Source organism: Silurus aristotelis (assembly GCF_946808225.1).
Source record: "Silurus aristotelis genome assembly, chromosome: 7".
In the NCBI taxonomy this organism is placed as follows: Eukaryota; Metazoa; Chordata; class Actinopteri; order Siluriformes; family Siluridae; genus Silurus; species Silurus aristotelis.
In genome coordinates this window covers 1,016,373-1,030,826 of record NC_139580.1, presented here as the reverse complement: position 1 = coordinate 1,030,826, position 14,454 = coordinate 1,016,373, and the positions used below count along the sequence as shown (strand labels likewise).

Below are 14,454 nucleotides of genomic sequence, written 5' to 3'. Positions count from 1 at the left end.
AGTAACATTTTTTGTTTTGTTATTGTTTAAAATTGTAGAAGTGAATCAAAACATGGGTTACAATCGCTGATGATGAACACTGCTTTCAAGATTCAAGCAAAAACAGAACATGTTGCTGACCCATATAGCTCAGATAGAGCCCTGATTGGTAGATAGATAGATTTGAGCAGCTAATGGAGTTACGGGCAGAGCTCGGTCGGTTCCTGAGGGAGCTGGCTGCGCACATTCTGCGTACTTTCAGAAAAGATTCTCTGCACATTCTGTGCATGATTTGCGCATATTGTGCCACACGCATTCTGTTTGCATTTTCATGCGATCACTCCACTCTCGGAGAGCACTCCTCGAGGGGTGTGCTCTTACTCTTTGTGGTAAAAAAAAAAAATAATAAAATAAATAAATAAATGGATGTGCTTCAGGGCATGGTCAGCTCCAGCGAGCATCCTCCTCAGTCTCCACCCCGTCTTGTAGTGGTCCAGGAGACCTTGCCACCCCCTATAGTCACTTCAGGGCACTGAACAACTCTAGGCACAACAGAGGTCAGTCTTGAGATACCGATACCCCTCAGTGACTTCCTGGCAGCCTGGAAAGCTCTGCCAGATGTGTCTCAGTCCTGCCCACTGTAGAGCTAGGCTACTCGATTCATTTCTTCCCACTCTGGTGGAAACCGAGCAGGCCCTGGTCATGGACTGAAAAGTTAACACTCTTCTGAGGAAGGAGGTCATCAGAACTAGAGTCCGGGTTCTACAGCCAGTACTTCATAGTTCCCAGAAAGGACGGTGGGCTGCGTCCTATTTTGGATCTACGTCAGCTGAACCACTCACTCATGAGACTTAGGTTCAGGATGCTGACCCTTAAGCAGGTCGTTTCTCAAATCAGATCCGAGGACTGGTTTGTCATGGTAAATCTAAAGGATGTGTACTTTCATGTATCCATTTTTCCTTCTCACAAAAAGGTCCTGAGATTTACTTTCAGGGCCGAAACTTACCAGTATCAGGTTCTTCCATTTGGCCATGCCCTCTCACCTCACACCTTCACAAACTGTCTCGATGCGTCTCTGGTCTTCCTGAGGCTTTAGGGCATCCGCATCCTCAACTATATTGGCCACTGTTTGATATTAGCTCGATCAGAGCAGTAAGCGGTCCGGCATCGAGATGTCATTCTCGGCCACATGAAGGTTTTTGGGTTTCAACTGAATGCCAGGAAGAGCATGCTTTCTCCACTACAGAGAACCACCTATCTCGGCGTCATATGGGATTCGACGACTTTGTGCGCACAAAGCTGCACACTCCACCTCCCATTGACTTCCCCGACTCCATTGTTCTGTCCATGCAGCAAACCGAGAAAAAATTGTCCGGCTGGATGGCGTGGTCCAATACTGTAAGCTTGGCCCGAATGTCCATCTGGAACTTAACCATTGTCCCTTAGGTCATTGAGCTTGTTTTATAGAGACTGCATGTTGGCTAATAGGATACTATTTAAGGGAGCGGTGTGTGTGTGTGTGTGTGTGTGTGTGTGTGTGCATGCCCTCAGCCTGTTCCTGATGCTGGCCCTTTTCTCCCATGGGCACCTGTACAGTCCTTTGTTCTTCCTCAGGATCTCGCTCAGCAAACATTGGTCCAGGTTTAAAAACAAAGAAAGGGACAGCTTCCACCACACATCCTCACAACCTTCTACAGAGAGACCATGGAAAGCATCCTGAGCAGCTGCATCACTGCCTGGTTTGGTAACTGCACTGTCTCGGATCGCAAGACCGATTGGGTTTGGGATTGACAATCCTTATTGCACAGTAGTCTGTACTGTATGTTTACATGCAACCTTCATCTATATACTGTATATAGACAATCCTTCTTGCACAACCCACTGCACTTGTTGGTACTACAGTGTTACTGTTTCTCCTGTCTCATGTCTTTTTTTATTCACTGAATGTTGCACATGTGCACTTTGTGTTGTTAGTTATGTATTATTGTAAAGTTTTGTGCACTTCTGTGTTACTTGTGTTTCCTTTGTTAATTGATGTGTTTGCTGAAGCACCTTGGTCCTGGGGAAACATTGTTTAATTTCACTGTCTACTGTTGAAAAGTGCAAAAAGTGAGTGGATTGTATACCAATAGCTCTGCTATATCTAATGATGGCCATCTTTTATATAAAAAAAAGGTAGATATGTATATAAATAAAAAAAAAAAAATAATAAAGTGTAGTTGGAGCAGTCACAACGGCAGCCGACCGCACCGACACCATCTTGGATTATGTTCTCCAGTGCTTTCAACACTATATGACCTGCACTGATCAGTGATAAGATACTGGACATGTGAGTGGATTCTCCACACAGACAACAAGCTGGAATGGACCTAAAACACAGATGCACTGTAAAAGAAAGATCAGAGTTAGGCTGAGATTAATATATGAAATAAAACTGAGCTCAGTTCAAAAGTGCTTTAGATGATGACTTACAGTAGATTTTGTTAAATGCACAAAGAAGCCATGTCTATAGTTTTGTAGTACTGCATCAGGTCCAGACCCAAGAAAGTATGGCAACAGTTTAAGAAGTTCAAATGTCAACAAGTGCATGATTTCATCTCACTATGGCTATGCTCCATTTAATGAAGATGTGAAAATTGGTTGGAACAGGTCACTTCTTTGCAGGCTTTGCTGTCAGTTGATATTCAATCTGTACAAGCCTTTCATTACACCAGCTCCAACATCACTATTTCTAAATCTCTGATAAGAAAAAAGATTGACTGCCCATTTTGCCCTGGTGACTGTTACTGAATGTAACTAATTATATTCCTGATTTCTGAGTTTTCTACATTGCATGGTGGCTGTTTTACATTTCCTCTCACTCTTGGGAAGTGGTTTGTGCTGATGTATTACCATGTTATGTTTCCGGTTCCCAGTAACAATACATGGGCATCTCACCATATCTCCCTAGTATGGAGCTTAAGGTAACAGTAGCCAGTTTCCTGAAAAGCATCAGAAACTAAAGCTGGAGAATTTTATAGAGTGACACAATGCACTCTTTCTGATCTCATCTATTGATGTTGGTCAGACACATCTGGTGCTACAATGTATAAATATCAAATGCATCTTCCTTCAGACACCATGCACAGTGGTTGCCTTCCACCAGGCAATCAGTGTTTGGAATAGATGAAAGCCGTGGGAGTGATTCAGCCATCAGAAAACTCGAGTTTAACCTGTGAAATTCTTTATAAAGAAACTGACAGCTGATATTTTTGTGTCAAGTTCAGAAGAGTGAATGAAGTTATGATAAAGGGCTCCTTCCTTCTTCCATGTGTTGATGAGTTGCTGGTTCATTTTTGGACTCCAGGTAACTCTTCATTTTAAAACTGCAAAGTGGATATTTTCAATATGGTCTTAGGACACTTTCTGATAATTATGTTTTGTAAAATTATGGAAAATAAATAAAATTATGGAAAATAAATAATGGACTTTAGTTCTGATTAAAGTTGGACCAAAAGATTTAGTTGATCTTGTCATTACGTCATGGTTTGGGCTAAATGAGAAAATGAACTCAGCTTTGGTAATAAATGTTACAGTCAGATTCACACATGGTCACTGATGTAGGTTTGTGTAAACTAAATAAAATATTTTCCTTTTCTGGTAAAAATGAATAAATTATTCTTGTTTTTGTCTCATGAAGCTCAAAATTTACTATTTTCTTTATAAATCTATTTGTCTTTGATTACCAGATGCTCTGACAGGATCTGACTGTCTGCTCTTTTAGTTCAGTAAATAATCAGAATAAAGGAAACACAGATAAACACAAATATATCAAATTCCTAATGTATAAGTGTTAGTGTTAAGATGGGCTTAAAACTGGTTCTCTAAACACATTCCTATGTTGTCTGTTCAGTGTCTATAGGGTCTTTACAATGTGAGTATGTAATGTATACAGGAAGTCTTCATCTGGACTCACACATCTCCGGTTATTATGTCTTCTTACCCAATCAGGAAAAGTCTTAGCTCAGATTTTTTGCAGTGTGTGTATATATTTGTCTGTTATCTACATTAAATTGAAGATCATGTGTGCAATTCTGTGTGCTTAGAAATAAGTTTAGTTTGGACATTATACAAATCTAACACTGTTACACATCTTCTCATGATTATCTCCAGTGATGGAGTGTGTATCTGCTGGGTGGAGTGTTTTAATGATTATTTATTAAAGCTGAAGATGTTTGATGATGTTCAGTGGAGTGCAGCTTTAGCAGCTCTGCAGCTGTTCTCAGATCAGTGTGTGTTTCTGACTCAGAGCACTTCCTCTACAGCTGAGGGAGGTTTTTGTACGGTGCTATAACACTGTGTGTACGGAGTGCTGCTACCCTGCTGACAGTAATAATCTCCTGCATCTTCAGACTGAACTCCAGAGATTTTTAGACTAAACTGTGTACCAGATCCACTGCCACTGAAACGATCTGGAATCCCAGACTGACGAGAAGTTGCATAATAGATCAGGAGTTTAGGAGCTTCTCCAGGTTTCTGCAGGTACCAGTGAAGGTAACTGCCAACACTCTGACTGGTTGTACAGCTGAGAGTAACAGAGTCTCCTGGAGAAACAGTCTGAGATCCTGGAGACTGAGTCAGGACGATTTCCCCAAAGGACTCTAAAGAAAAGGATGCAGAGTTGAATAATGGAAACAAATGTAGTAATGAGTGTGAGAGTGATGTGATGATTTGTAGGAATAATAAAAGTAAAGAGAGTCTCACGGTGAGCGAGGAGTCCCAGTGTCCCCAGCAGTAGAATCAGTACCATCATCATTGTGCTGCGTGTCAGTGGCTCTGAAAGGACTGAACACACTCTGATCAGCACTACAGCTCTTAAAGTGTGTGCAGCAGTCACACACACACATATGTAAATACCACAACTGTGTGTGTGTGTGTGTGTGTGTGTGTGTGTGTGTGTGTGTGTGTGTGTGTGTGTGTGTGTGTGTGTGTGTGTGTGGTCACTGTAGTGTAACAGAGGTTTTTGTACGACAGTTTCATTAGAATGTATCACTGTGGCTCACTTTCGGTGGAGGAACCAAACTGATCGTGAAAAGTAAGTGACAAATTTATTTATATTCACAAAAATTCTTGAACTTATTTTTATTATTCATTTTATAATTAAAAAAAAAAGTTGACAGTGGAAATGAACATTTTGTGTAATAAATTGTATTCTAAATAGCAAAATATATATTTTTTATTTGTTTGTTCCTTTTGCTGATTATATTTAATAAAATTGACAGAATAAATCCAGTTGTTTCTGCTTTTTAAAGTCACTTTGATTTCAGTATTTAGTGATTAATTTTAATGAAGTGCTGCTGCAGAGTTTCCAGTTTTGTCTCTACTGGAGTTCAGAACATTTACAGAATAAACTCACTGAGTGTTTGAGTGTTGGAATACAGTGGGACTATTGGGTGCAGTTACTGAATAGAACTGGGTGAAGACTAAATCAGATAGAAGATGGATTATGGTGTGGAGTTAAAGCTGATGGCTTCCACATGTTCTCTTTGTTTCTTAGTGAAATTTAAACCAAATGGACTGATGTTTCTTCACTAAAGCTGCTTCTAACTTGTAGTTCCCCCATGTGTCTCTGTTCATTTAGAGTTAGGAACTGTATTCATGTCTATAGGTAGAGTTTATAGATGCTGCTGAAGGTCGTAGAAGCTTCCAGATGTTTCTACTGAACTGCAGTGATGTGAGAACAGTGTGGATCACTGCACTGATTACTAAACACACATTAATGGTTCCAGTCTGAACTCTGAATAAGCAGTAATGAGTAAATGTTCTCCTGCTGAGAAGTTCTACTGAACTGCAGTAATGTGAATAAGCAGTAATGAGTAAATGTTGTGTAACTGTGTGTAAATGTGTGTTTATTGTGTGTTTGTGGTCTCCAGCCGGTCCCACGGTGAAGCCCTCCGTGTCTCTGCTCCCTCCCTCCTCTCTGCAGCCGTCTGACAGATCGGCCTCGCTGCTCTGCCTGCTGTCTGCTTACTCTCCACAGGGGGCGCTGGTGAGGTGGACGGTGGACGGCTCAGAGGTGAAGGACGGGGTTCTGACCAGCCCAGAAGAACACAAGAAGGACGGTTACACACGCAGCAGCACCCTGACCCTCAGCAAAGAACTCTGGGAAAAGGGGGAGGAGTTTGTCTGTACCGTCTCCCATGGTGGTGTCCATCATCCGCTCACGTTCAGAAAGAGCCAGTGTTAAGACCAACAGCTCCAAGATAGAATTGAACACTGAGCTGCTCACACATCCATCTACAATCGAGTTTCAATTCTACACAATGCTGACATTTCTGTCTTTCCTCTCTTCACTGTCCTGTTGCTCTTCCTGTAGTTTTGCTCTGCTGAAATAAAGCTTCATTTTGGACATTGTGTGTTCTTTTATTCGAGTTAATAGTCATTATCAGTGTGATGAGAGAGTGTGTTTAGCTGGAGATTCAGTGCTGTGTGTTGTGCTTCACTGAGTTTGGCTGAAGGAAGTTGAACATCTGGTGAAAGTTCTGCTCTATTCTGGGAGAAACAGAATCACTCAGTCGTCTCCATGGAAATCTCACTTCCTCTACACTGCTCTCTGATTTCCTGCTTCAGTGTGACTCTGGGTGTTTATCTGGGTGTGGAGCAGGAAGCTGCGTTCATGTCTTTCTTCAGTGCAGGATTTATGGTTGAGGAAAGTGACACTGCACACATTTTATATTAACAGTATGAAACGCTCTGATCTTCATCTATTCCTGCATGATGTCAGAATTAAATTAATTTTTTTTTTCTACCTCTGCATTCATTCTTTTTTCTCTTCTGAAACTACTGTGGCATTTGGAAATTTACATTTAAAAAAGTAAAGATTTGGATCATCGGTTAAAAAAAAAAAAATTAAAGTAAATAATATGAGACTGATAAAACCTTATCTGTATTTACATGCACACTGTTTATGTTGAAATTCCATAAAACACTAAAGAGATTTCCCACTTTGTACGTATAGTATTGCATTATCTTTCATAGAGTGATTTCATCCAGTGCTGTGATCAATTTCTGGCAAATAGAATAAAAAAATATCAGATAGATCTTTGCATTATGATAAAACGTAGGCACCTTTATATGTCCTTTGTGCTCTTTTATACTCACAATGAAGGACCACCATCACAGCAATTTCCATCAACCCACAACCCTGCACCTCAAGTCAAGTCAAATCAAGTTTATTTGTATAGCGCTTTTCACAACAGACATTGTCTCAAAGCAGCTTTACAGAAAACAACAGTGAAGGTGAATGGTGTGCGTTTGTCCCTGATGAGCAGCCGTGGCGACAGTGGCAAGGAAAAATGCCCTTAGATGATATGAGGAAGAAACCTTGAGAGGAACCAGACTCAAAGGGGAACCCATCCTCATATGGGTGACATCAAGAGTTTGGTCATAAATCTTTCAACAATACAGAACAATTTGTGATCATCATAGATCCAGCATCAGCTTCTCCATGCCAGGGCCTTTAAACACTCGGCATCTACTTCTCCATGATCATCCATAGGTCCATAATCTTCATGAGGTGGGACGTGACTGGAGCTGGCCAAACCTCAGGATGCCTCGGGATGGGGAGAGAGAGAGAAGCAGTGAAGAGGAATTAGCGTAGCTGCTGTTCATGATATTAACAGCACAAGTTGATAATGTGCATGTGATCATATATTCTGGAGCACAAGGTTGTGATGTGATGTGTGTGATGTGTGTTATGTGTAGGCTTTGCTAAAAAGATCTACACTTAAACTGGGAGAGTGTATCTGAACCCCGAACACTGTCAGGAAGACTATTCCAGAGTTTAGGAGCTAAATGTGAAAATGCTCTACCGCCTTTAGTGGACTTTGCTATTCTAGGAACTACTAGAAGTCCAGAGTTTTGAGATCTCAGGGAGCGTGACGGATTGTAGCGTGTTAAGAGACTGGATAGATACATGGGAGCCAAACCATTTAGTGCTTTATAAGTGAGTAGCAGTAGTTTGTAGTCTATTCGAAACTTAATAGGAAGCCAATGTAGGGACGATAAGATTGGGGTTATATGATCGTATTTTCTTGACCTAGTAAGAACTCTTGCTGCTGCATTCTGAACTAACTGAAGCTTGTTTATTAATGATGCAGGACATCCACCTAGTAATGCATTACAGTAGTCTATTCTAGAGGTCATAAACGCATGGACGAGCTTCTCTGCATCAGATATAGATAACATATTTCTTAGCTTAGAAATATTTCTAAGGTGAAAGAAGGCTGTTTTTGTAACTTGATTGATGTGATTTTTAAAAGATAAGTTGCTGTCTAAAATAACTCCCAGGTCTTTTACCGTTGAACTAGTAGTTACAGAACAACCGTCTAAATGCAGACCTCATGTCATGTAACCTCATCTACCCTCCCCTGTTGTCCCAATCTCAAACAGGGGTGGTAGGTGGGCTCTGGAATTGCCAGTCAGCTGTAAGGAAAGCTGACTTTATCACTGGCTTGGCTTCCCACTACTCCTTTGACTTTCTGGCACTTACTGAGACCTGGATATCCCCACAGAACACTGCTACACCAGCTGCTCTGTCTTCGGCCTATGCTTTCTCTCACTCACCAAGAGAAACCGGTAGAGGTGGTGGTACATGTCTACTTTTATCACGGAGATGGTGTTTCACACCTCTCCCTTTGTCTCATTTAACCATGTCTTCTTTTGAATTTCATGCAGTGTCAGTTCCCTCTCCAATCAACCTTTTCATCATTGTCATCTACCGCCCTTCTGGTCCTCTTGGAGACTTCCTAGAAGAGATGGACACGCTCCTCAGTACTTTCCCCTCTGACAGCACCCCTCTGACAGTTCTTGGTGACTTCAACCTCCCATCCGACAAACTTCAGTCATCTTGCCTCTTGCCTTTTCTGAATACCTTCTCCTTGACATTTAACAGCTGCCCTCCAACACACAAGGGAGGAAATGTCCTGGACCTGGTTTTCACCCGCCCTACTCCAGCTACAGACATGACTGCCACTCCACTTCCAATCTCTGATCATCACCTGGTTTCCTTTTTAATCATTCTTCCTATTCAACCTAAAAAATAATTTACATGTCTCTATTATCCGTCCTAACCTTCACTCTATCTCTCCCTCCACTGTAACTTCCTGTACTCTTTCATCTCTTCCTGACCCTGACTCCTTTTCCTCTCTACCCTTAGACGTTGCTACGGACTCCTTCCTCTCATCCCTTTCCTCAACCATGGACCTCTTTTGCCCCTTGACTACAAGACCCAAGAAGTCTTCTTGTCCAACACCGTGGCTGTCAGAAGTTTTGCGCAGCAGTCGACGAGAGCTCAGATCTGCAGAGAGGTAGTGGAAAAAATCACAACTTGATGTAGACCTCTCATCTTACTGTGCACTCCTGACCAAAATTTTCTTTGAAGGTGACTTCTGCCAAAACTGCCTTCTACAAGGAAAAGCTTGAGGCCTCTGCACAAGATCCTCGTAAGCTTCACAACATCTTCTCTTCTCTACTTAACCCCCTGCTGCACCTGCTCCATCCTCCCTGACTGCTAATGACTTTGCCTCCTTCTATGATGAGAAGATTAAGAAAATCTGCCAGACCTTCACTTCCTCTCCAACAATGACTACACAACACAGCCAACAATCCACTACGTCTCTGTCAAGCTTCTCAACCTTAACAGAACATGAGATACTGCAAGTCATCCGATCTTGCAATCCCACCACCTGTCCTCTGGATCCAATCCCTTCAACTACACTCCAGACCATCACGCAAGATCTCCTGCCCTTCATCTCCACAATCATCAATGGGTCATTAACATCTGGCTATGTACCAACTACCTTCAAGCAAGCAAGGGTCATTCCTATCTTGAAGAAACCTGCTCTGGATCCATCAGACATCAACAACTACAGACCGGTATCACTTCTCTCCTTTCTTTCTAAATCTCTCTAACGCACTGTTTTTAACCAACTGTCTGTCTGTCTCTCACAGAACAACCTCCATGATCCGAACCAGTCTGGGTTCAAAGCGGCACATTCCACAGAGACAGCCCTTTTTGCTGTTTCTGAGAAACTGCATGCTGCTCGGTCAGCCAAGCTGTCATCTGTACTTATCTTCCTGGACCTTTCAGCAGCATTTGACACAGTCAACCACAAGACACTTTTGTCAACCCTCAAGAGCCTTGGTATCTGCGGAACAGCATGGAAATGGTTTGCTTCCTACCTGGAAGGTCGCTCATACCAGGTAACATGGAGGGGATCCACATCTGCCCAGTGCAGACTCACCACTGGTGTCCCACAAGGCTCTGTACTTGGTCCCCTCCTTTTCTCCCTCTATACCCACTCCATTGGTGAAGTCATATCCTCACATGGGTTTTCTTATCACTGCTATGCAGATGACACTCAACTAATCTTTTCTTTCCCTCCATCAGATACCACAGCTTCCGCTCGGATCTCAGCATGCTTGTCAGACATATCTTTATGGATGAGTGCTCACCAACTAAAACTCTAAACTAAAGATCTCCAGATAACACTTCATGACTCTCTGCTCTCCCCTTCAGCCACTGCTCGTAACCTTGGGGTAACTATGGACAATGAACTGTCTTTTTTCCCACATGTCGCTAATGTTGCTCGTTCTTGTCGATTTCTTCTCTATAACATCCAAAGGATTCGACAATTTCTGTCCATACAGGCTGCCCAGGTGCTTGTTCAGTCTCTTGTCATTTCAATACTTGACTACTGCAACTGTCTGCTGGCAGGTCTTCCCCTGAATGCTATTCGTCCACTGCAAATGATCCAAAACGTAGCTGCACGGCTTGTGTTTAATCAGCCCAAGTTTTCCCACACCACCCCACTGCTGCGCTCCCTTCACTGGCTTCCAGTAGCTGCACGTGTCAGATTCAAAACACTGATGCTTGCCTACAAGGCCAAAAATGGACCAGCACCATCTTACCTCAGTGACCTCATCACATCTCGCACTGCACTGCGCTGTCTGAGGTCCTCCAGCACTGCTCCACTGGTACCACCTTCTCTCAGAATGAGTGGTAAGTACACTTCAAGGCTCTTCTCTGTTCTGTTTCGGGGTGGTGGAATAAACTTCCCCTAGACGTCCGTACAGCAGAGTCACTGATTATCTTCAAACAAAGACTGAAAACCTACCTCTTCCTGAAATACCTAATTTAGCACTTTCCAAGTTTGTAGAATTCTAGTTATATTTATATTAAGTTTGTAATCTTGTGTACAGTGTAGATTTATTATTTACTAGAGATTTAAAGCACTTTTGTACGTCGCTCTGGATTAGGGCGTCTGATAAATGCCGCAAATGTAAATGTAAATGTAAATGTCATGTTTTCTGCACTGAGAGTTTGTGCCCAGTGATTGTACCTCTATGAAATGCAATCTAGTGGAACCTGTGCTTGGTGCTGCACCTGAAATGCAAAATTCTGCAATTAGTCGACTCATTGAGTTCATGGTCCATGGACATCAACTTGAGTGGAAACTAGTCAGAGAAAATGTGCTGACAGTTTACTACCATAATTTCCGGACTATAAACCGCACCCACTGAATTTGACAAAGATTTTTATTTTTAACATAAATAAGCTGCACCTGAGGGGGAGTGGTGGCTCCAGCGGTTAAGGCGCTGGGTTGTCGATCGAAAGGTTAGGGGTTCAAGCCCCGGTATTGCCAGGCTGCCACCTTCGGGCCCTTAATCCTCTATGCTCCGGAGGTCCCTTACGAGGGAAATATCAAGGTCCGTGGCGTGGGGCCGCCTTCCCGTGGGCTCACCACCTGCAGGAGGGACCGTAAGGGACGGTGCTGTGAGGATTGGGCAGCAGTCGAAGGCGGGGGCTTGCTTAGACTGCTGCCCCCGCGACCCGGATTACGGATGAGCGGTAGAAAATGAATGAAGCTGCACCTGTCTATAAGCCGCAGGCTACACTGAAACTAATGAACTTTACACAGGCTTTAACGAAAGACACTAAATGCAATATGTTGCACTTCTATTAGGAGGAACAAAGCGGTATTTTGGGAATAGCATGTGCATGTGAGACTGAGGAATATGTCCTTATTATTTTCTGATGCTCATTTCTAAGTTACTTTGACTAACCCGTAACGCTGTTGCCAAGAAAAATAAAAAAGCACGAGTTTTGGAAACCTGTCTGTGCTTATATGATTTCTGTTGTAACTGGAGTTAGCGAGCTCTCCCATCACCCAGACTCAACACGCTACAATGGCTTGTTATTTAAACAGTAGCCGACCAAGAATGTAATTGTTCACTGTCTTCCTCCTTCCTTTCACAACTACAGTGGTAACTTGACCTACAAGTGCATTAATGTACGAGTTTTCCGAGGTATGTGTGGTCACTCGGTCAATTTTTTGCTTCGTTACGTGAGCAAAAAATTTAGGTACGAGCTCGAGACGCCGCTGCTAGATGGCGTAGTGAAGCCAGAAAGCGAAGATTGTGACGAAAATTAGGATAAGCAAAGAAGAAAAAGTACAAATTGTAAAGTTTAGGTATACGTAGTGTACAGGAGTGATAGTAAAAAACGAGTTTTCACTCCGCCTCCGCTTATTGCCTCTACCCCCCTCCACACACACACACACACACACACACACACACTGTCATTTTGAGGGTTGGAACGGATTAAAGCCATTTTAAGTATTTTCAATATGAAAACTGATTTGATGCTGCCACTCTTGGTCCCTTGAGCAAGGCCCTTAACCCTCTGTTCTCCAGGGGCTCCGAATCATGGCTGACTCCAGCTTCTGAGCAAGCTGGGATACAGGAAAAACGAATTTTCCTGTGCTGTAATGAATGTGTGACAGATAAAGGCTATTCTATTCTATTTTAGATCATCTAAAGAGGAGAAATAATCACAACTCTCAGGTATATGATTATTATTATTAATTTTATTTGTATTGCGTTTTTAATAATGAACATTGTCTCAGAGCAGCTTTACACAGAATAATGTGGAGATAAAAATGAAGATGTTCTTTATAAGTGTAAGTTTCTCCCTGATGAACAAGTCATGAACAAGGTGGAGACTGTGGTGAAGGAAAAACTCCCTGAGATGCAGAAGGAAGAAACCTTGAGAGGAACCAGACTCAAGAGGGAACCTCATCCTCATCTGGGTGCCACCGAATGTCCATTTATGACAGATGTTGAGGTGCAGTGATGGAGATCAGAGCAAACTTTCCTGTCAACTCCAAGTAGTAGGTGCTGAATGCAGATTTGGGTTTTGCATCACTTGCCAGAGGTATTTGACAATAAGATTTAGCGCAGTCATAACACTGTGAAAGTTTCAGCCATCTGGATTAATGTATAGTCTGGTGACTCTGAAAACTATTTAGCTAGCAAGGACAAAACAATGATGGGCTTAATCTATTTAGTAGTTTAACTTGGTGTGCTAAGTCTATGTGATTTCTGAGAGTGTTGCATGTACTAGCTGAAGGACTATAAAGGACTATGTACCTGCAGATCAGGAGAAATGTCCAGCTTGTTTCCTCCTCATCCACATCTATTGCAGCATTCTCTCCAGCATTTAGTTAGCATGCTAGCAACATCTGGCAGACAATACAGCCATGGCAAAATGTTTTAAAAATGACACAAATATTAATTTTCTACAAAGTCTGAATAAAGTTGATTCAGCTGCAGTATGGAGAAACCTTCAGCGCAGAGCTTAAGGACACACAGTGAGGAGAAGACTTTTGGAGGATGTCCTGGTGTCAAGAAGAGCAGTGAAGAAACCACTTCTCTTCAGGAAAAACATCAGGGACAGACTGAAATTCTGCAAAAGGTACAGGGATTGGACTGCTGAGGACTGGGGTACAGTCATTTTCTCTGATGAATCCTCTTTCCAATTGGTTAGGGGAAAAGCTTGTCTGGAGGAGAAAAGGTGAGCACTAACATCAGTACTGTGGCATACCAACAGTAAAACATCCTAAAACCATTCATGTGTGGAGTTTCTTCTCAGCCAAGGGAAGGCACGCACAAATTTTGCTTAAACGCATAGCCATGAATAAATAACAGTGCTAAAAACATCCTCAGAGAGGAACTTCTTCCAACCATCCAAGAACAGTTTGGTGATGAACAATGTGTTATAACACACATAAATTACACATACATTTTCCTTATTCCCCGTCACATCCAGCATTTGGCTCCTCCGTCCCAGTCTCTACACACCCACTCACCCGTAGTTACTGACAGAACAATCTGGCCTTGCATCATGTCCTGCCGCTTCCTGACAAATATATATATATATATATTTAGTGCTTTTTTTTTCAATGCCATAAACTTATAAATATTTACTTGTACTTTTCAACAATATCCACACATCTCTGCACTGCTATAACCTTTATATTTATTCACTGTACATTTGTTTACATATATAAATATATATATTATATGCTGTACATATACAAGCATTATAACCATTATACCAATGAGAACTTGTGGTCAATCCTCAACTCAAACAAA

General features: G+C 42.1%; 2 protein-coding genes across 5 annotated transcripts in view; one reads left to right on the top strand and one right to left on the bottom strand.

The window, feature by feature from the left end:
* The window catches only part of LOC310728877 (cathepsin K-like), a 62,023-nt gene extending 56,970 nt beyond the window's left edge, over positions 1–5,053 (bottom strand). For all 3 annotated transcript variants that reach the window (XM_083546734.1, XM_083546736.1, XM_083546735.1), the window contains exon 1: positions 4,879–5,053. In XM_083546734.1, the coding sequence (XP_083402860.1) occupies positions 4,879–4,998 (120 nt within the window). In that variant the 5' untranslated portion in view covers positions 4,999–5,053. The remainder of the gene's footprint in view (positions 1–4,878) is intronic.
* Positions 1–14,454, top strand: part of LOC310728883 (immunoglobulin kappa light chain-like) — a 134,681-nt gene that overhangs the window by 116,405 nt on the left and 3,822 nt on the right. Inside the window, exons 3-4 of one of the 2 annotated variants that reach the window (XM_083546745.1) lie at positions 5,016–5,053; positions 5,892–6,367. The exons of the other annotated variant lie outside the window; for it this stretch is intronic. Coding sequence (XP_083402871.1) covers positions 5,016–5,053; positions 5,892–6,205 — 352 coding nt within the window. The 3' untranslated portion in view covers positions 6,206–6,367. Of the gene's footprint in view, positions 1–5,015; positions 5,054–5,891; positions 6,368–14,454 lie in introns of those variants that run through there. 2 annotated transcript variants of the gene reach the window in all.